Raw genomic sequence first — 23,283 nt, 5'->3', positions numbered from 1 at the left:
GATTCACATCCAGTTGATTTCCACTTCACACAAAAATGACATATTTAGGAAGTTTCCTCTTACGTGACCAGATATTGGACTATCACTTACCCTTTTGAGGCTTATGTTGTCATGTTCATAATTCAGCCGATAGAGAAAAAACCGAGAAACTGTAGAATAGGCTATCCAACTTCCACATGGGGAGATACAGCTACAGATAATGTTCTCAGGACCCTGGCAATATCAGGAATCAAGATGAATGTGCAATTAAACTTCACATAACAAGGTGCACTGGGACATGACACCTCAAGCTCTTGCCACTCTGGACATATCCACAGATATCTACACATAATCTCGATCCTCGTGTGGTCTGCATTAATATGATTATTTCAGAGGCAGAGCACCTAAAAGGCATGGCTTTGATTTCCAAATCCAAGAATGGAGGTCTATTCTTATTTTGGCCCTTTGAATACTTCATAGATAGCCTCATACTAGACCCCAACTTCAGAAACCTGAGCAGGGAGGCATTTACTGAAGGAAAGCTCTGGAGGATAGGTGGTTTGAAGTACTTATTTTCTGTTTTGTGTACGGCGTTCTGCTTTAAAGACTTCTAAGAAATAGCAAATGAAGAACATTTGAAGGCCAGGTACAGTGGGTCATGCCTGTAATCCCAGCACTTTGGGAGGCTGAGGTGGAGGATTGCTTGAGCCCAGGAGTTCAAGACCTGTCTGGACAACATGGTGAAACCCTGACTCTGCAAAAAATTAGCCGGGCATGGTGGTGCACACCTGTAGTCCCAGCTACCTGGAAGGGTGAAGTGGTAGGATCACCTGAGCCTGGGAGGTTGAGGCTGCAGTGAGCCGTGACCGTACCACTGCTCTCCAGCCTGGATAACACAATGAGACTCTGCCTCAAAAAAGTAAGCAAACAAACAAAAAAACCAACCAACTAACCAAACAAAAAAGAATCTGGAGAATAAAGAAAAGTTGAATGTAACATGTATGTAGTTTTTAAAAACTCACAAAATGATTTTTTTTTTCATTGTATATCCTTTTGTACTATTTGAGTTTTTAAAAATATGCACATGGCTGGGCGAGGTGGCTCATGCCTATAATCCCAGCACTTTGGGAGGCCAAGGCGGGCGGATCACCTGAGGTCGGGAGTTCAAGACCAGCCTGACCAACCCCATCTCTACTAAAAATACAAAAAATTAGCCGGGCGTGGTGGCGCATGCATGTAATCCCAGCTACTTGGGGGGCTAAAGCAGGAGAATCGCTTGAACCCAGGAGGCGGAGGTTTCGGTGAGCTGAGGTGGTGCCATTGCACTCCAGCTTGGGCAACAAGAGTGAAACTCCATCTCAAAAATAAATAAATAAATAAATAAATAAATAAATAAATAAAAGCACATTATTTTCATAATAATATCAAAAGAAGAGAAACCTATTTCCTGTATACATCCATCTAATAAATCCTCAACGTCCTACTTATAATCACAGGAAACCCAGTCCTGGTGACACAGTCCTTCATTCAAATAGTTTTAGAATTTATACAATTTATGATGCAAACTAAGCAACCTCAAAATTCAGAATGGGAATTTTGAGCCTAGAATTCAGGCTCTAGAATTCAGAGCCTAAACAAACTTCCTTACCTTTGTCTTTAGGTGCAGTAAATGATCTGCATTTTTAGAGAGTGGAAGAGTATCCCCATTCTTGCCTGAAACAAGAAACTTCCCTGAGATTTTTCTTATGAAAGAAAGAGTATTTGTACATTTTTTCTTCTAAAAAGTCACTCCTTGGAAAAATGGAATCGCTATCAGTGGGAAATCAGAAAAATGCAAGCTCACTGAGTAAGCTCATAATTTTTGAGGGGTATATGAAGAGAAAGCAGTGAGTACTTCCTTTGCTTCTATCCTCTGATACATCACTAATTCCCTGAAGCTCTACTCCATAGCCAGGGACACAGGTGGAGTTTGTGTGGCCTCGATTTTAATCCACTGCAAATGAGAGGACTCAAACATTTCCTTAATAAGTCAAAAAGGCCACTAGGCTGTCACTCCAATAAGATCCATGTGATCCTCTTTTTCTACAGGATTATCATTACCCATCATTAAATCTTGTTGTTTTTCAACAGCCTGTTTTCACCTCAGTTAAGCTAGCGCAAACTACGATTCTTCAACCCTTACCTTGACTACACCCTGCAGCGCACCACCTAGAGCCATAAACTTTTAAGAGATGATCCAATATCCTGCTAAAGATTCTAATACTCTAAACAGCTTATTTGCTTTATCTAATGGGTGGGAAAACCATTAGTTAAAATGGACACAAAAGTCTACTTCAGTTTTTCTATAAGCAGAATTCCAACCGCAATTCTGATTTCTGGCTTCTCTCTCCAGTTTTCTTATTGAAAAAAACGTGCTCCCATCTTACCTGTTGCAACTGTGGATCCCAGTCGCCAAAGTTCTAAGTGATGAGCAAACTGGAAGAGGAGAAGCTGCCTCTTTTTAGAACAGGAAATGAGACATCGCTATATCCAAGAATCAAGAAGTTAAAAAATAAGTCAGGGTCATCTACTGCCTTAGTACCAGATACAGTAGCACCACCTTAGCACATTTTTTACTGCTGAAATCCATTTCCTTGATAAATATTTCCTAAGTACTCCCATATGCCAGGCACTGCCCTGGGATCTATGAACACGATGATGAATTAAAACATAGCTACTGCTCTCAACATGCTTCTAAAGGGGTGACACAGAATTAAATCAGCAATTAGACTTCAGTGTGCCAAGAATTTTAACACGGCTAAACACAGTATGTACTGAAAAATAAGGAGAGAGGACATCTAACCTAGCTGTGTGGTGGTAAATACAGAAGCCCAGATGAGGTTCACTGGGAAAGACCAGTCAGGCGAAGGAGGCAGGGCAGAACATTCTGAGGAGGGTGATGGCATGTGACATAGCTCAAAGGTAAGAGTATTTGAGGGAACAAAAAGACCTTGAGAATGGCTAGCCTGGGTGGGGGTGCTACAAGCACGAGAGGTGCAAAAAGAAGCTGAAGGGCCAGGCCTGGATGGAGACAGGTTCTATAAGACACACTAAGGAAACTGTCTTTATGCTGAAGCCAACAGGGATAACCAGAGGCTTTGAAGCATGGAGTGATGAACAAAGGTGCTTTAAAACAGATCAATGGGCCTGGAGCAGTGGCTCATGCCTGTAATCCCAGCACTCGAGAGGCTGAGGTGCGAGGATTGCTTGAGACCAGGAGTTTGAGACTGGCCTGGGCAAGATAGTGAGATCTTGCCTCTATTAAAAAAAATAAAAAATAAAAAAATTAGCTGAGGCCGGGCACAGTGGCTCATGCCTGTAATCCCAGCACTTTGGGAGGCCAAGGCAGGTGGATCACCTGAGGTCAGGAGTTCAAGACCAGCCTGGCCAACATGGTGAAACCCTGTCTCTACTAAAAATACAAAAAAAATTACCTAGGCGTGGTGGCGGGTGCCTGTAATCCCAGCTACTAGGGAGGCTGAGGCAGGAGAATCGCTTGAACCCAGGAGACTGAGGTTGCAGTGAGCCGAGATTTCACTACTACACTCCAGCCTGGGCAACAAGAGCAAAGCTCCGTCTCAAAAAAAAAAAAAAAAGAAAAACAGAAATTAGCTGAGCCTGGTGGCGCATGCCTGCGGCTCCAGCAACTCGGGAGGCTGAGGTGGGAGGATTGCTTGAGCTCAAGAAGCAGAGGTTACAGTGAGCCAAGATTACACCACTGCAGTGCAGCCTGAGTGACGGAGCAAGACCTTGTCTCAAAAAAACAAAAACAAATAAAATAAAATAAGATCAATGAAGAATAGGCTAGAATGACACAAATGGAAATAAAAGGACATGATTAAGAAGCTACTGTAAAGGAACCCAGATGAGAAAAGACACTGATCCAAACTAGGATGATGCCAGCGTAGACAAAGAGAAATGAATGACTCGATTCAAGAGATTATGAGGACTATGTTCAACCTCATCAAACCATATGCATTAAATATGTATGATTTTTAATATATCAAGTATGCCTCAATAGAGCTGTTGATCTATCTATCTATCTATAACATATGTATAAAGATACTAATGAGTAGACTCAATGAGGTTTACTGCTTGAATGAATGGGGCAGCAGGTGTGGGGAGCAAGTTTTCTAGCTTGGGAAGATGGTACCATTTACCTAGAACACTGGAAGCCTGGGTTTTCCCGCTCCCACCCAGAATAGAGCCTACCCTGAAAGACAAACTAACAAAATTCCCATAACCGACAACTATTTGGAAAAGGGAAAAATTTCCCCAGAAACTGAACTAGGTGTGCTGCTGCATATCTCCTACCCCCATAAATGTCTTTGCAGTGGCTTGCCTCAAAAACAGAAGGAATGAAGAAGGTAGCTACAGAAAGTCCTACAATATCTCCATGTCCCAGATGGTTTAAAAAAAAAAAAGGGGGGGGCTGGGCGCGGTGGCTCACACCTGTAATCCCAGCACTTTGGGAGGCCGAGGCGGGCGTATCACGAAGTCAGGAGATCAAGACCATCCTGGTTAACACAGTGAAACCCCACCTCTACTAAAAATACAAAAAATTAGCCGGGCGTGGTGGTGGGCACCTGTAGTCCCAGCCACTCGGAAGGCTGAGGCAGGAGAATGGCATGAACCTGGGAGGCGGAGCTTGCAGTGAGTGGAGTCGCACCACTGCACTCCAGCCTGGGCGACAGAGTGAGACTCAGTCTCAAAAAAAAAAAAAAGAAAAAAAAAGGACCACAAAGCTGAGCGTGGTGGCTCACACTTGTAATCCCAGCACTTTGGGAGGCCGAGGCGGGCAGATCACCTGAGGTTGGGAGTTCCGAGATCAGCCTGACCAACATGGAAAAACCCAGTCTCTACTAAAGATATAAAATTAGCCAAGCGCGGTGGCGCATGCCTGTAATCCCAGCTACTCGGGAGGCTGAGGCAGGAGAATCGCTTGAACCCGGGAGGTGGAGGTTGTGGTGAGCCGAGATCGCGCCATTGCACTCCAGCCTGGGCAACAAGAGCAAACTCTGTCTCAAAAAAAAAAAAAAAGTCCTACAAATTTGCCGAGCGTGAGCTGTGTTCAGAGCTTGTGGGACAGGGGGACACAGGGATGGGGAGATGAGGGGTTAGCAGGGGCTTGGAATGGACACTTACGTGGGGAAAGGTGATTTTTCGGAGAGCGGCATCGTAATTCTTTACCTGCACCTTCTCCATGAGAGGACGAAAGACTAAGTGGGTGTCAGTGCCTGGGAAAGCAGGGGAGAAGGTGTACAGAATTAGAAGTCGTCCTGCACGAGAACAGCCAGAACTGGGCAGGGTAAAGCAGCAGCCTCACCAGCGGGGGAACCCACCTCCAGATATCAGCGCTGTTGGGCTGTGGGCCACAGTGCGCACGTCATGAGTGTGATGCTGGAACGGTTTTGTCCGCACCCACTGCTTCTCACTGCTGTTAGATGTCACAGGGACCAGCTGAAAATGGAAGACTGTTCCCTCGGCTGTGCCCACCACGAAACTGTCTTCTTGCTGAGGAATTAAATCATGAGGGAGGTACACGTAAGCAAAACAAGGTCTGGTTGGAAAAATATTCCGAGGCTTTCTGTCTCGGCAGCTTAGGGGTAAACCTATGCCCAGAATCAGTAGGAAAGTTACAAGGGTCTTTTCCTTCCAGAAGCTAAGGATTCCATCAAAGGAGCAAGCTCAGACACTGGTAACAACGCGCCCCCTACTGACAAAATTAACGTCTACAGTACAGCAACGCTTCATATACCCAACATAGATCTCCTTAGAATAGCATTGAGAGAGAGAAAATACCTAGGACCTACTTGAGAAATTTAAATCCTTCGAAAGAACATAAGAGAAAACCTAACAAAGAAATTCATACCATGTTATTTAATACGAATATTTAACATGATCAAGCTATTATCACTAAAGAAATGTATTAAACCAATAAAAATACTGAAAATCCTTTATCTGGAACTAGAACAGGTGTTTCTTAATAACGTTTATTTCATTAAAAATATCCAAGAAACATCAGCCAGGCATGGTGGCTCACTCCTATAATCCCAGCACTTTGGGAAGCTGAGCTGGGTGGATCACTTGAGGCCAGGAGTTTGAGACCAGCCTGGCCAACATGGTGAACCCCGTCGCTACTAAAAATACAAAAATTAGCTGGGCGTGGTGGCGCATGCCTGTAATCCCAACTATTTGGACGGCTGAGGCACGAGAATCACTTGAACCTGGGAGGCAGAGGTTGCAGTACGCCAAGATCGCACCACTGCACTCCAGCCTGGGCAACAGAGCGAGACTCTGGCTTAAAAAAAGAAAAAAAAATGCAAGAAACACCAATAAAAAAGAGTTTCTTAAATAAACAAGGTGGGCAGAGCAGCACAAACCTGTAGTCCCAGCTACTCAGGAGACTGGGTAGGAGGATCACTTGAGCCCAGAAGTTGGAGACCAGTCTACACAACATAGTGAGACCTCATCTTTTTTTGTTTGTTTGTTTGTATTTTTTGAGACGGAGTCTCGCTCTGTCACCCAGGCTGGAGTGCAGTGGCATGATCTCGGCTCACTGCAACCTCTGCCGTCCCGGGTTCAAGAGATTCTCCCACCTCAGGCTCCCAAGTAGCTGGGATTACAGGCACACACCACCACACCCGGCTAATTTTTGTTTTTGTTTTTTTTGAGACAGAGTTTCACTCTTGTCGCCCAGGCTGGAGTGCAATGGCACGATCTCAGCTCACTGCAACCCCTGCCTCCTTGGTTCAAGCCATTCTTCTGCCTCAGCCTCCTGAGTAGCTGGGATTACAGGCGTGCGCCACCATGCCTGGTTAATTTTTGTATTATTAGTAGAGATGGGGTTTCACCATGTTGTCCAGGCTGGTCTCAAACTCCTGACCTAGGGGATCCACCCTCCTTGGCCTCCCAAAGTGCTGGGATTACAGATGTGAGTCACCGTGCCCGGGCTTGTATTTATTTTTCAGTAGAGACAGGGTTTTACCACGTTTGCCAGGCTGGTCTCAAACTCCTGACCTCAGGTGATCCGCCCGCCTCAGCCTCCCAAAGTCTCATCTTTAAAAAGAATGAAAGAAATAAACAAGAAAAAACAAAACAAAACAAAAAAAAACAACTCACAACACAAAAAACCCAAACAAGAGTAGTAATGTGGCTAGATGTGATGGCTCACATCTGTAATCCCGCACTTTGGAAGGCAGGAGAATCACTTCAACCCAGGAATTTGAGACCAACCTGGGCAACATAGTGAGACTGCATCTCTACAAAAAATGTTAAAAACTTAGCCTGGTGGTGCATGCCTGTAGTCCCAGCCACTTGGGAGGCTGAGGTAGGAGGATTGCTCGAGCCTGGGAGGCAGAGGCTGCAGTGAGCCAGGATTACACCACTGCACTCCACCTGGGTGACAGAGCAAGACCGTGTCTCAAAAAAAAAAAAAAAAAAAAAAAAAAGTAATGAAGATATACATCCAAAAAAACTGAAGGCAGGAACTCAAACAGCTATACTAATACAGATTGAAGATTCCTAATCCAGGGCCAGGCGTGGTGGCTCAGGCCTGTAATCACAGCACCTTGGGAGGCTGAGGCGAGCGGATCACTTGAGGTCGGGGTTAGAGACCAGCCTGGCCAACATGATAAAACCCCGTCTCTATTAAAAATACAAAAATTAGGCCGGGTGCAGTGGCTCACATCTGTAATTCCAGCACTTTGGGAAGCCGAGGCGGGCGGATCACTTGAGGTCAGGGGTTAGACACCAGCCTGGCCAACATAATGAAACCCCGTCTCTATTAAAAATACAAAAATTAGGCTGGGCACGGTGGCTCACGCCTGTAATTCCAGCACTTTGGGAAGCCGAGGCGGGCAGATCACAAGGTCAGAAGATCAAGACCATCCTGGCTAACACGGTGAAAACCCATCTCTACTGAAAAAAAAAAATACAAAAAATTAGCCGGGTGTGGTGGCGGGCGCCTGTAGTCCCAGCTACTTGGGAAGCTGAGGCAGGAGAATGGCGTGAACCAGGGAGGCGGAGCTTGCAGTGAGCGGAGATCACGCCACTGCACTCCAGCCTAGGCGACAGAGCAAGATTCCGTCTCAAAAAACAAAACAAACAAACAAAACAAAACAAAAATTAGACAGGCGTGGTGGCATGAGCCTGTAGTCCCAGCTAAAAAAAAAAAAAAAAAAAAAGGATTCCTAATCCAAAATCCGAAACTTTTTGAGTGCTAACATGACACCACAAGTAGAAAACTTCACATCTGACCTCATCTGCTGGATCACAGTCAAAACTGTGTTTCATGCACAAAATGAATAAAATATTGTACAAAATTACTGTCAGGCTATGTGTATCAGGGACGTATGAAACATAAATGCATTTCTTGTATAGGCTGGGGTCCCATCCCCAAGATATCTCATTATGTATATGCAAATATTCCAAAATCCAAAAAAAAATCCAAAATCTGAAACACTTCTGGTTCCAAGCACAACCAGATCAGAGACACTCAACCTGTACTTGTACCTCAATGTTCAGAGCAGCATTATTATTTTTTGTTTGTTTGTTTGTTTGGAGACAGATCTTGCTCTGTCGCCCAGGATGGAGTGCAGCGGGGTGATCTCAGATCACTGCAACCTCCGCCTCCCTGGTTCAAGCGATTCTCCTGACTCAGCCTCCCGAGTAGCTGGGACTACAGGCGCATACCGCCATGCCCAGCTAATTTTTTTGTATTTTAGTAGAGACAGAGTTTCACCATGTTGCCCAGGCTGGTCTGGAACTCCTGAGCTCAGCCAATCCACCCGCATTGGCCTCCCAAAGTGGTAGGTTTACAGGCGTGAGTCACCACGCCCGGCTTATTATTATTATTATTATTATTATTATTTTGAGCTGGAGGTGCACTCTGTTGACCAGGCTGGAGTGCAATGGCACGATCTCAGCTCACTGCAACCTCTATCTCCCGGGTTCAAGCAATTCTCCCGCCTCAGCCTCCCAAGTAGCTGGGATTACAGGCACGCAGCACCATGCAGGCTAATTTTTTTTTTTTTTTTTTTTTTTTTTTTTGAGGCAGAGTCTCGCTCTGTCGCCCAGGCTGGAGTGCAGTGGCGCAATCGTGCTCACTGCAAGCTCCGCCTCTCTGGTTCACGCCATTCTCCTGCCTCAGCCTCACGAGTAGCTGGGACTACAGGCGCCCGCCACCACACCCAGCTAATTTTTTGTATTTTTTTTTTTAGTAGAGATGGGGTTTCACCATGTTAGCCGGGATGGTCTTGATCTCCTGACCTCGTGATCCACCCGCCTCGGCCTCCCAAAGTGCTAGGATTACAGGCGTGAGCCACCGCGCCCGGCTTAATTTTTGTATTTTTAGTAGAGACAGGGTTTCATCATACTGGCCAGGCTGGTCTCGAACTCCTGACCTCAACTGATCCACCCGCCTTGGTCTCCCAAAGTGCTGGGATTACAGGCGTGAGCCACCGCACCTGGCCTAGAGCAGCATTGTTTACAACAGCCGAAAGATGGAAACAACCCAAACGTCCACTAATAGATGAATGGATAAACAAAACACACACACAAATATTATGCAGTCTTAGTAAGGAATGAAATACTGATAATGCTGCAAGATGGATGAACCTTGAGAACAATATGCTAAGTAAAATAAGCCAGATACAAAATAACAAATGTTATAAGCAAATTCATAGGAACAGAAAGTAGAATAGAGGTGACCAGAGGCTGAGAGAATGGAGGAATGAGGAGGTAGTGTTTAATGAGTACAGGTTTCTGTTTGTGGTGATGAAAAAATTCTGAAAATGGATAGTGGTGATAGCTGTACGACAACGTGAATGAACTTTATTCCACTGAAATGTACACTTTTAAAATAGTTTAAAAGTAAATAATGTGGGGAGAATTACAAAACTAATGGTAAAAAGACTGAAGTTTGGAATATCTTTTTTTTTTTTTTTTTTTGAGACAGAGTCTCTGTTGCCCAGGCTGGAGCACAACGGCACAATCTTGGCTCACTGCAACCTCTGCCTCCCGGGTTGAACTGCTTGAAATATTTTACCAGTTCCCTCATTAAGGAATTACAGAAAATCGGACTTATTTCCATTTCATACTTGTATGAGTCATGATTATAACTTTTTTCTGCCTAATCATCATTTAGTAACCTTTTTCACAGATAAGGAAACCAGAGCTCCAAAGGGTTTAAAGCCATGACAAACACGGCCATCTGGCTCCAAAGCCTGTGCTCTGGGAACACCACACTGCCTTAACCTTATGCCAACTCTCTTGCAGGGTCATGACTGTGTACCAGAAAGGAAAGCATTTTCCAAGGACAGCACATAAGGTGGCCCTGAGGAGCCTCTCCCTCTTCTCTAAAGACACTACTTGAAAACCATTAGCCTAAGACAAAAGTGGACATACCCAGCAGCTTAGGAACTCAAACACTCCCCCACCTCCAACTACACAGTTTACTTAATTTACAAAAAAAAAAAAAAGAAAAAGAAAAAGAAAAAGCCAGGGGCGGTGGCTCATGCCTGTATTTTCAGCACTTTGAGAGGCCGAGGCTGGTGGATCACCTGAGGTCAGGAGTTCAAAACCAGCCATGGTAAAACCCAGTCTCTACTACAATTACAAAAATTAGCCTGGCATGGTGGCATGCACCTGTAATCCTAGCTACTTGGGAGGCTGAGTCAGGAGAATCGCTTGAACCCAGGAGACAGAGGTTGTAGTGAGCCGAGATTGCACCACTGCACTCCAGCCTGGGAGACAGAGTGAGAGACTGTCTCAAAAAAATTTTTTTAAAAGGGTAGTTTTCTCAAAGTCCCATCCAGAGAGAGATTTGGAAGACAAGGACTTCTCCTTTACTCTGTATTCTCTTTCTCTTAGGTGAAATCATTATTATTATTATTATTATTATTATTGTTATTTGAGATGGAGTCCTGCTTTTGTCGCCCAGGCTGGAGGGCAACGGCATGATCTCGGCTCACTGCAACCTCCGACTCCCAGGTTCAAGTGATTCTCCTGTCTCAGTCTCCCAAGTAGATGGGATTATAGGCGCCCACCACCACACCCAGCTAATTTTTGCATTTTTAGTAGAGACAGGGTTTCACCATGTTGACCAGGCTGGTCTTGAACTCCTGACCTCAGGTGATCCGCCCGCCTTGGCCTCCCAAAGTGCTGGGACTACAGGCGTGAGTCACCACGCCCGGCCAATAATTAACTCTTAAGTATAATAATTACAACTGCTGTGGATTAAAACTCTATTTTTAAAGGGGAATTTATCCCACTCATTTCAACTTATACCACTATTATCACTTACATGTGACATCTATGTTTTTCAGGGCCTTAACATACATCAAACTGTTCTAAAAAAACCTGTGATATGGAATAGGAACACTACACTAGAATATGGATGTCGGCATGTGGGATAGCACATCATTCTCAAACTAAGGAGATAAAGAATAAAGGAGCTGGTCAACAAATAAAGTCACTTTCCATGTCTCACTGCTAAAATACTCAAAGGTTTCTGAATGAGAATTCACGTTACCATTCCTCTACAATATTTATGTCATAGAAAATAATAGGCTGGGTGTGGTGGCTCACGCCTGCAATCTCAGCACTTTGGGAGGCCGAGGCAGGCAGATCACTTGAGGTCAGGAGTCAGACCACCCTGGCCATCATGGTGAAAGCCTAAACATATAAAAATTAGCTGGGCACAGGGGCGGGCGCCTGTAATCTCACCTACTTCGGAGGCTGAGGCAGGAGAAATTGCTCCCTGGAGGCAGAGGTTGCAGTGAGCCAAGATTGTGCCACTGCACTCCAGCCTGGGTGACAGAGCTAGACTCCGTCTCAAAAAAAGAGAGAGAGAAAATAGGCCAGACACAGTGGCTCACACCTGTAATCCCAGCACTTTGGGAGGCCGAGGTGGGTGGATCACCTGAGGTCAGGAGTTCGAGACTAGCCTGCCCAACATGGTGAAACCCCATCTCTACTAAAAATATAAAAATTAGCTGGGTGTGGTGACAGGGGCCTGTAATCCGAGCTACTGGGGAGGCTGAGGCAGAAGAATCGCTTGAACCTGGGAGGCAGAGGTTGCAATGAGCCTAGATCGCGCCATTGCACTCCAGCCTGGGCGACAAGAGTGAAACTCCGTCTCAAAAAAAGAAAAAAAAAGAACTACTACTAAATAAGACATTTTGGCCAGGTGCCGTGGTTCCTGCCTATAATCCCAGCACTTTGGGAGGCTGAGATGGGAGGATCCCCCAGCCCAGGAATTTAAGACCACCTTGGGCAATATAGGGAGACCCCATCTCTATTTTTTTAATTAAATTAAAAATAAATGCATAAATACAAAGGTATAAATATAGCACTTCTCCAGATTCTTCTAGGCTGCTGCGCCCTATCTACAATCAAACAAGACGAACTGGAAGTGAGCAGTGTCTAAAGAAAATCTCCCTGCTAACTAATCTCTTGGAGTATCCTGTATTCTCTAACCAATTGTTAGGTACTATGGAAACAATGTGGGTTTTCAGATGCATTTTCCTAAACTCATCTTCCTCCAGTACAACATCAGGATCAGGAACCACTGTTCATGGCATGTCACTAAGGCTGCTTTCTCTACTCACCCCCCAAGGGTGTACATCAACCACTCTAAACAGGGACTGTACTCACGTCAGCTACAGCAATGGACTGCACGTCAGCATTAGCGATGAGATGGCTCTTCACAAGCGTCCCAGTGGCTGAGTCCCAGAACTGCACCTTCCCAGCAGAGTCCACACTTATGATAGTGCCATCGGACAAGAAGGCGACACCCCACACGATGCACTTCCGCTTAGACACGCCCATATACTGCCTGTCCACAATCATCTTATGAACAGCGCTGCCTGAAAAATCAGAAAAGCACACCTTCAAATGGTACTTATTTCTTTGTCTTCAAAATCTGCCTGCGGCCAAAGTGGAAGGACTGCTTGAGCCCTGGAGTTTAAGGCCAGCCTAGGCAACAAAGTGAGACCTCATCTCTACGAAACAACATAACAAACCCGCCTGCGGTAAGCATGATATGGTAGGTGAGCTGACTGAACAGTCAGCCTATAAATGGTAGTTCTGGTGAACCTGATCTCGGAACTCCAAAATGGTTACCTGAAGAGAAGGGGTGTTGGGAGAGCCTAACAGGAAAGGGATAGAAGGTGCAAGGGAGGGAGGAAGGGAGGGAAGAGAATGAGAACAGAAACCCCTTTGGGGGGGTGAAATGGAAAGAGACATTTGGGACATTCACTTAAAGCTGGTCAACTGCACACACACATTACACTCTGCTCTTTTCCAAAATCCCACAGGAAAGGGAGAGATCAGTGACAAAATATGGGGAACTGGAAAGCAGACAAGTAGTGGCACTGACTTAGCAGAGCCCTGAAACTAAGTCTCAGGTCAGCAGAGAGGAAAGCCAAGAAGCCATCTGATTTATACTATGGAATCCTTGGACTCAGGAATTGCGGACCCCAGATATTCTAGAAAAGGAGTAAGTGGGGCTTCAAAGAGGGATCTGTTAACAGCTGGTAGACCCCTCAGATAGCCATGCCCTGACTAAGAAGGTGGGAAGCTCCCAAAATGCACGTCAGCAGAATACTGGAGACGTTGTCTGAGGAGGGCTATCAGGCAGAAGCAGTATATGAAAACCAGGATTAAGTGAACATTTCTCACTGAATGTTGAGAACACCATTCTTTTTTTTCCCCTTAGAATGCTGATAGCCAGGCCAATACTCACCAGGCAGGAGAATGAAAAACCATTTCTGAGGAACATAACTGACACAAAAGAAAAGATCTGAAGATTCTGGCTTCAGGGCTACCCCAAATAAGCAGTCCAGCCAGATCATTCTTCAGTGAAACCCAAGCTCAGTAAGCCACATGATGCAGTGATGAGATGATCACCAGACATGAGGAAAGCCTTTAACATGAAAGGCAGAGGCCAAACGGACTAACAGAAACAAATAAATGAATAACAGGGAAGAAACAGGCAGAGTGAAAAACACTTGACAATTATTAATAGCCTTAGAAAGAGAAGAGTTTCGGGGTGAGGGGAGGGGGGAGGGATAGCATTAGGAGATATACCTAACACTAAATGACGAGTTAATGGGTGCAGCACACCAGCATGGCACATGTATACATATGTAACTAACCTGCACATTGTGCACATGTACCCTAAAACTTAAAGTATAATAATAATAAAATAAAATAAAAAAAGAAAGAGAAGAGTTTCTGTATAATGAAACATAAAGATAATGCTGTAAAAAAGAAGATTCACGAAAAAAAAGAACTCTGGAAATGTCAAAAAAGAAAAACTCAATAGAGGATTCAAAGATAAAAAAGACAAACTCTCCCAGAAAGCATAGTAAAAAGACAAAGAAATGAAAAATAAAAGAATTTCCCCCCAGAACTGAAGGACGTGGGTATTGGATTAGAAGAACCTACCAGGTGTCCAGAACAATTAATTGATCCACATACCAAGAAACCTAATTATTACATTTCATAACAGTAAGGATAAAACATCCTAAAAGCTCCTGGGGGGAAAAAAAAAAAACAGGTCCTACACAAAGGGATAACTCTCAGAATGGCAGCTTACTTGCTAATAATACGAGGAGCTGGAAGACAGCGGAGCCAGGGCTTCAGAATTCTAAGGGAAAAGAATTTCCAACCTAGAATTCTTTCTCATGCACTCTTACTCAGGATCCACCAAAGGGTAAACCAAGAAAGTGAATAACACAGAAATGGGAGATCCTATCCGATAGAGAAGCAAAGGAGATCCTGAGAACAATGGAAAAATCAATCAAGAGTTTCAGATCTCACAGCTGTGCAGCAGGCCCAGAGTGGCTAAGCCAGATGGGAGTGGGTCAGAAGGCACCGGGAGGGACTTATTCACAAAGATAAAAGTGGAGAAAGAAAATCAGATGGACTTGAACCTAATTTATGCAACTGGAAAAATGTGGGAATGTATCAGTAAGACAGAGAGACAGAGACACTATTAAACAATAAGTATACCGGAAAAGAAAGAAAATTTACTATGTGAGTAGTATATACATAGTCATAATAATAAAAACATCAATTACTAATTTGAACAAAGTTATAATATAACCATACTGGGAGGATCAGGAGAAAGTGTGGATGCCTGTGGCAGACGGTAGAAAAAGAGGGGCAAGTTGCAGAAGTCAGTAAAAAATGGTCTAAAGCTGAAAAATCAAAATGTAGCATAAAAAGCATGCTAGGATCTGCAGTGATAGATACCAAAAGAATCTGCTAAGGGTCACAAGTGGTTGCCTCGAGGAGAGTGAGAGAGATATAGAAGGACTCCCTCTTTTTTGTAATAAGCTTAAGGGATTTTTTTTTTTTTTTTTTTTTTTTTTTGAGACGCAGTTTCACTCTTGTTGTCAGGCTGGAGTGCAATGGGGCGATTCTCCCGCCTCAGCTTCCTGAGTTGATGGGAATACAGGCATGCGCCACCACCCCGGCTAATTTTGTATTTTTAGTAGAGACAGGGTTTCTCCATGTTGGTCAGGCTGGTCTTGAACTCCCGACCTCAGGTGATCCACCCACCTCGGCCTCCCAAAGTGCTGGGATTACAGGCATGAGCCACCGCGCCCAGCCAACCTGTTTTATCTCTGCATCTCAGACGGAAATACAGACATGTCCACCTAACAAGTTGAGATCAACCCTATCAATGAAGGATTCTATGAAGCCAATTTTCCAGGCCAAGAACAGAAAATATCATGGTTCTCTGCTTTTCTGATCTCATGTTTCACCAATTATGCTACAAAAATCTTATGTTCCTCAATGACAGAAGCCCATTTTTACCAAGGACTGGGATCTATAAATAGGTAATTCTACTGTTTATAGTACACGAATGTACTAGTTCAGAGTATTTTATTGTGAATTCTTATTATGATGAATGAAAAATACTATATCTTACTGAAGATCCAAGATTCCCCTAAAAGCAGTGGTAGTAATCCAAGAAAGGAGTAAAATTAATTGTGGACATCTCAGAAGATTAATGACATGTTAGGCCATAAAGGTCATGAAACCATGACAAAGGCTCAAGCTTTTGAAAACTCAGAAATGTGAATCTGACAAAACCCACACCCCAAATGAACTGAAAAAAACAATCACCTGATTTGACATCAAACACACTAATGTAGTCTATGGAACCAGCTGCAATGTGGGTACCAGAGGGATGCCAGCTGAGACTCAGGATGCGACCTTGGGAGTTGTACAACAAAAAAAGAAAGTGACATACACATAGATATACGAAGAGTAACTGAGCTCTCTTCCCACAACTATCTCTAGAGTGTTCTAGAATCTTAGCTCTCTCATCTATAGTACTCCTTGAAGCACCATTTTATTTATTTATTTATTTATTTATTTATTTGAGACGGAGTCTCCTCTGTCGCCCAGGCTGGAGTGCCGCAGTGCGATCTCGGCTCACTGCAACCTCCGCCTCCCAGGTTCAAGTGATTCTCCTGCCTCAGCCTCCCTAGCTGAGATTACAGGCACCTGCCACCATGTCTGGCTAATTTTTGTATTTTTAGTGGAGATGGGGTTTCACCATGTTGGCCACGCTGGTTTCGAACTCCTGACCTCAAGTGATCCACCCGCCTCAGCCTCCCAAAGTACTGGGATTACAGGTGTTAAGCCGTCGTGCCCAGCTGAGACACCTATTTTCTATTTCATACTTGACAAAATGTATGAGATTTTTTAAAAGCATTGTATTACCTTTGTAATTGAGAAAGAACACCCAGGCCGGGTGCAGTTGCTCATGTCTGTAATCCCACCACTTCAGGAGGCCGAGGTGGGTGGATCACGAGGTCAGGAGGTCAAGACCAGCCTGGCCAACATGGTGAAACCCCGTCTCTACTAAAAACACAAAAACTAGCTGGGCATGGTGGCACGCACCTGTAGTCCCAGCTACTAGGGAGGCTGAGGCAGGAGAACTGCTTGAACCCCGGAGGCAGAGGTTACACTGAGCCAAAATCACGCCACAGCACTCCAGCCTGGGCGACAAAGCAAGACTCCATCTCAGGAAAAAAAAAAAAAAAAAAAGAGCACCCAAGATATATTAAAAACGAAGCAAGAATCTGATTAGCAGAGGATAAGTATTACTAATGGACACAGAGGACATTTGCTATTCTAGAAGATGGGTCACCAAACTGTGGCCCACAGGCCAAATCAGGCCCACTGCTTGTTTTTGTAAATAAAGTTTTTACTGGAGCACAGCCTGCCCATTAGTTTCAGTATCGTCTATGGCTGCTTTTGCACTACACTGACAGAGTTGGCAGACAATGTAGGTTTGGCAAAGCCTAAAATGTTTACTATCTGGTCCTTTACAGAAACAGTCTGCCAACCCCTGTTCTAAAGGGTCAATGCCAATTCAGCCCAGGTGGAGCCCAAGGATGGGCAACTGTTTATAAACTCCCTCATTCAACTTGAATGCACCAGAAGGATTAAGAACCACAGTTCCTTGGCCAGGGCAAGTGGCTCAGGCCTGTAATCCCAGCACTTGAGGCCAAGGCGGGTGGATCACTTGAGTGAGACCAAGAGTTCGAGACCAGCCTGGCCAACATGGTGAAATCCTGTCTCTACTAAAAATACGAAAATTAGCAGGGCATGATGGCACGTGCCTGGAATCCCAGTCACTTGGGAGGCTGAGGCACCAGAATCACTTGAAGCCGGGAGGCGGAGATTACAGTGAGCCGAGATCATGCCACTGCCACTGCCAGCATGGATGACAGAGTGACACTCTGCCTCCAGAAAAAAAAAAAAAAGAAAGAAAAGAACCATAGTTCCTAATGACAAAATTGTAGTTCAAGACTTCATGTACGCTTGTTAAAACATCACAAAAGTAAGTGATAACTAACAAATTGACTTCCACAGAAACACTAGCTTTCCAATTTTGGATTTCTGGTTTTCTATATTATTACTTAACTAAGCAGTCACAACTATGCTATACAATGGGTAAAGCCTGGGCTGGGGATGGCTTCTAGCACATACCCTCCCTGTACCCAGTAGAGATAAAATATTACCTGGATTCATGGGAAAATATCCCATCCCCAGTGGCACAGAAACTTAATTTCTTATTAAGTCTATTTACCGCCCCATGAAAAATGACGCTTACTTTTCTGCCGATCAAAATTTCTTTCAAACTGGATTTTGTCTGGGGTAATTTGAAATAGTTTCACAGATCCATCTTCACAACCAACCTATTTGAGAAAGAGGTAGTAAACAGAAAAGATCAATAGTAAACATTTTATAGGACTAAACACACACACACACAACACACACTCTCTCTATTCTCTCTTCCTCCTTAAAGCTATCAGTTGCCGTGAAAAAGAAAAATCATTTGTGAGAGAAAGTACTAGTTATCAAGAAACTAATAGTGTATTCTCAGTAGCCTTCATATCCTAGACAGAAAACAGACTGATATTAAGAGTTCTAATTAGTGGCCCCATTCCTGTATATGACATGGATTAGAAGTAGGATTTCATAGAATACTTCTGCTAGAGACCCTTGGCCTAAATAAAAGACCTACTAACATTATAACCTAAATGGAAACACCTTCAGATATTGTGCAAATTAGTGCAGATCAAAAATAATCAGACTCATCACAGAATTAAAGATCTGGAAGCACCCACTCTAATGGTAATTATGGGAAGGGGCTCAGTGTGTGGTCATATTTTTGAGAAACACTGGGCTGAAACACAAGTGCACAGGTTAACTTGCTGAAGGGACTCTCAGAACTCTTCATGTACCGATGTGCATTGTGAATTTACAGCAGGATTAAATATGCTGTATTTCTGAAATGAAATTTACCATAAAACACAAAACAAACCAAAACAAAAAAACCTCTACATCTCCAAATTCCACAGAACACAGTTTGGGAAATGTTGAACTGATGTAATCCTCTCATTTCATAAATGAATCAACAAGGTCCAGACTAGCAGCAAAAAGAATGCTGGGGATTTTAAAAATCTTCACTATCAATTCCAATCTTATAGTTGGGGTTGCCACATGCCATAATATATCGTTACTCTCCTATGAGCACAGGGAAGAAAGTCTGAGCAGGCACGAGAGAAATTTTGGTTTGAATTACCAATAGTTGCTTACTAACCAAAAGTTGAGAGCCACTGGGGCTGGCAGCCATGCTCCAAATAGGTCCTCCAAAGGCATCCATAGCATACTTGATGTTTAACGCCTGTAAATCATACTCCATAATCTCGCCATTGAGCCCAGCACTAAAGAGTCGCTGTCCTTCTGCCCAGCACAAAGCTTCTGTAGCCCGAGACTCATGACCTGGGAAAAACTGCAGAAACACCATAACTTCTCAACATTACCACAAATTCATCAGGTACCGGTACTGAGTGGTCACAGGCAACATGGTAAAAACAACTTCCCCATAAATAACTAGTGTGGGGTTTTGTGCTATCAGATCATGCCTAATGACATTTTCATTTTTTCAGCTCAAATTCTAATTACTTTTATACAGTTAAATTTGTTTCTTTTACTAGGACTAGTTCGGCAAAACATTTTCAGCAGAAAAGGTTTGAACTGCACTCCAGCCTGGACAACAGAGCGAGACACTGTCTCTACAAAAAATATAAAAAGTAGCCGGGTGTGGTGGCACACACTTATAGTCCCAGCTACTACGGAGGCTGACGGGGGAGGATTGTTTGAGCCTGGGAGGCGGAGGCTGCAGTGAGCCTTGGCCTCCCACAGTCCTGGGATTATAGGCGTGAGCCACTGCACCCAACCCAAAAGTTTTCATAGCTATCAAGGCATTTTATGCTTAGACCTGCTTGACAAAAAAGGAACTAAGTAGGTATAATTTTTCCTATTTCAACTTGAAAAGGCCAAGATATACATGGGTTAAGTAGGTTGCCAAAAGTGCCAAAGTCAATTGCATGAGGTGAATGAAGGTCTCCTTACTCCTAGCTCATATGCTCATATTCTTTCACTTTTTTGTTTTTTGGAGACGGAGTTTCGCTCTTATTGCCCAGGCTGCAGTGCAATGGCGCCATCTCAGCTCACTGCAACCTCCGACTCCCGGGTTCAAGCGATTCCCCTGCCTTAGCATCCTGAGTAGCTGGGATTACAGGCATGTGCCACCACGTCCCGCTATTTTTTTTTGTATTTTTAGTAGAGACGGGGTTTCTCCATGTTGGTCAGGCTGGTCTCGAATTCCCGACCTCAGGTGATCTGCCCACCATGGCCTCCCAAAGTGCTGGGATTACAGCCATGAGTGAGCCACCGCATCAGGCCCACTTTTATTTATTTATTTTTTTTGACACAGGGTCTCATTTTGTCACCCAGACTGTAGTGCAGTGGCATGATCTTGGCTCAATGTAGCCTCAACCTCCTGAGCTCAAGCGATCCTTCCGCCTCAACCCTCCAAGTAGCTGGAACTATGGGCATACAACACCACACCTATCTAATTTATTTATTTATTTTTTTAGGGATGGGGTCTCACTATGCTGCCCAGGGTGGTCTTACACTCCTGGGCTCAAGTGATCCACCTGCCCTGGCTTCCCAAAGTGCTGGGTTTACAGGTGTGAGCCACTCTGCCCTGCCTCTTTTCACTTTAACGTACTAATTTTTTCTTGCTCTGAGAGTCACTGACAGAGCTAAGCAATCGTATCTAGTAGGAAAGGGAATATAGGGAAAGCAGGAAACCAGCCTGAGTTAATTAATTGTTGAAGAATAAAGAAAACAGATGAAGGAGAAAAGAAAATAAGGAACACTAGGTAAGGAATGGTTGACTTATCCATTCAAGAAACATTAAGCAGTGGCTTTGTACAAGGCGCTTGATAAATGGTGGGAATGCAGATGTGAGTATCACTGACATGGTTCCTATCCTCATAAAATTGGAAGTTCAGCATGGAAGAAAGACATTAAACAAACACACAAATTATATAGTTATAACTGTTACAAATGACAAACAGAAAAATCATAATATGGCCATGACTGTTAAAAAAAAAAAAAAGAAGACGACGACCAAGAAAAAGATAATCAGTCTGGTATGAGGGCTCACACCTGTAATCCCAGCACTTTGGGAGGCTGAGGTGGCAGATCACTTGAGGTCAGGAGTTCGAGACCAGGCTGGCCAACATGGTGAAACCTCGTCTCTATGAAAATAAAAAAATTAGCCAGGCATGGTGGCACACCTGTAATCCCAGCGACTTGGAAGGCTGAGGCAGGAGAGGGAGGCAGAGGTTGCAGTGAGCCAAGATCACGCCACTGCACTCCAGCCTGGGTGACAGAGCAAGACTCCGTCTTCAAAAAAAAAAAAAAAAAAAAAAGAAAAAGAAAAAGAAAGAAAATCACAGGACGCAATAAGCACACGCCAGCGCATGTTCTTCATACCACAGAATGTAACCCATTTGTGGTGGTCCTGTAGTTTTTACCTTTTGATTAGTTCTTCAGGGGTGAGCTCAGTAAATCATCCCTTTCCACATTTCCTAGACCCACCTCTCAGGGAAGGCAATTCTCTATGAAGGTTCTATGCCTGTGTTTCGGTTTATCATATTTATTTTACAGGTTGGAAACTGTACACTTATCTTTCTCCCACTGGTCTTTGAGCTCCGTAAAGTTAGGGCCTCTGACATTTGTCTTAGTGCCCAGTATTTGCCACTCATTCACCGAGAAACATTTACAGAATGCCTAAATTCCACGTACCAGGCTGCTGGGCACTGAATTCACTCATTTGCCCATCTACTCATTTATATCACAGCACCCAGTACATAACAGTCATTCAACATGAACTAAGATGTTGCACCCGAAGAAAATCACTAGTCAGTGCCCTTGGAGGGGAGAAGAAAAAGGACTAATAGACCTCTGCATACACCCAAAGGACATTTTACCTAATTTTAAATCTCCTTTACTCCCAAATGTAGACATGTAGATCTACATTCTCTCAGACAGATGAACTTTGGAATCCATCTTCCCACATCACCAAAAAGTTTCTGATATTAAAACGTGTTATCATTTTTTCTGAATTGACAATGAAACAGTACTGATACTCCCTGCAGGAAATTTTGCTTACCAAAGCTGCAATGGTGTTGAGACTGATATACCAACAATTTCCCTTCCTGTGTCCAAAAGATCCAGCAAACCTCAGTTTCCAATGACAGGCAGTGAGATGTCACATTTCTAGGTAGGACCCTTCTAATCAACATTACACAGATTGAAACTGAGCTTCTCTCATCAGTTAGGAGATCTCAGAAGTTTGGTAGTTCCAAGCAACTTCAGAGGGGCTAGGAAGTCACTCAATCAGTTTGATTATAAAAGACACACAAGTTTCTTGAACTTCAGAAGAAATTAACATCAAAACACCATATCAGACTCCCAAATGACTTACTTTCTCCTGAAAGTAGTTTGCTGACAAGTTATAAATTTCCACAGTGCCATCTGTTCGTGAAACAGCCAATCTGTTTGACTGGTTATTGTAAGCCACACAGCGGATTCCTGATGGAACATAATTAAAGAAACGTACTCGATGGACCTTAAATTCACCCATTCCTAGGGGGCGAAAAGAGAGTCATTATTGCTATATGTTAACTGCAGTATGTCACATATAGTATTCAGTTCCTTAATATCACTGTTCTGGCTGGAAGGCTCCAACAACATCTCCCTGAAGTTCATTTCCAAATGGCTGCTAACAATGCCCTCCCCAAGAATTACTCAATCTTCAAAAGCTCAGAATGGCTTGAATAATAAGGAGGCTTCAGCAAAAAATAAAAAAGGGTCCCACTCCATAGCTCCAGAGTTCCTATCTCGGGGCGCCTAGGAATCCGCATTTTAGCAAGCATTTCTCCTCAACTCTATTGCTAAGTTTGCAAACAACAGACCTAAACTGAGGTAGTGACAGTGAGGCTGATGGGGCAGGCAGAACCGAGCTCCTCTTGAGGAAGAAACGACAGGGTTTGACTTACTCTGGCTGCCTGGTCTGACGTCTGTCACTTACCCTACCCCGTCCCCCCGACGCCCGCCAACATATATACTGGCCGAGAGTAGAGATCAGGTCTTGTTCGCCCCTCACTCGCCTAGCTTCAAGGTTAGGAACCCGCAGACAGAGCAAGCGCGTTCGGTCGGGCCGGGGCGTCTGAGGCGCGCGCGGTCTTCGCCTCCCCTTCCCTCTCCCCGAGTCTACAGAGAGCCCCCACCCAGCCTCGGGACAAGGAGACCCTCGGGACAAGGAGCTCAGCCGGACGCCGACCCTGGGCCGGCCACCTTGTAAGACCCCCC

At 44.2% G+C, this 23,283-nt stretch overlaps 1 protein-coding gene across 6 annotated transcripts in view; it reads right to left on the bottom strand.

Annotated features, from left to right (window-relative positions):
- UTP4 (UTP4 small subunit processome component) overlaps positions 1 to 23,283 on the bottom strand; it is a 36,470-nt gene that overhangs the window by 12,951 nt on the left and 236 nt on the right. Inside the window, 11 exon segments of one of the 6 annotated variants that reach the window (NM_001280101.1) lie at positions 91 to 213; positions 1,628 to 1,692; positions 2,406 to 2,502; positions 5,164 to 5,255; positions 5,361 to 5,532; positions 12,676 to 12,887; positions 16,159 to 16,248; positions 18,161 to 18,245; positions 19,154 to 19,345; positions 22,397 to 22,557; positions 23,044 to 23,142. In NM_001280101.1, the coding sequence (NP_001267030.1) occupies positions 91 to 213; positions 1,628 to 1,692; positions 2,406 to 2,502; positions 5,164 to 5,255; positions 5,361 to 5,532; positions 12,676 to 12,887; positions 16,159 to 16,248; positions 18,161 to 18,245; positions 19,154 to 19,345; positions 22,397 to 22,555 (1,287 nt within the window). In that variant the 5' untranslated portion in view covers positions 22,556 to 22,557; positions 23,044 to 23,142. 6 annotated transcript variants of the gene reach the window in all.

This window comes from Pan troglodytes, chromosome 18 (genome assembly GCF_028858775.2).
Source record: "Pan troglodytes isolate AG18354 chromosome 18, NHGRI_mPanTro3-v2.0_pri, whole genome shotgun sequence".
Classification (NCBI taxonomy): Eukaryota; Metazoa; Chordata; class Mammalia; order Primates; family Hominidae; genus Pan; species Pan troglodytes.
Note: the sequence above shows the minus strand (reverse complement) of the source record. Positions and strands in the feature narration are given on the sequence as shown.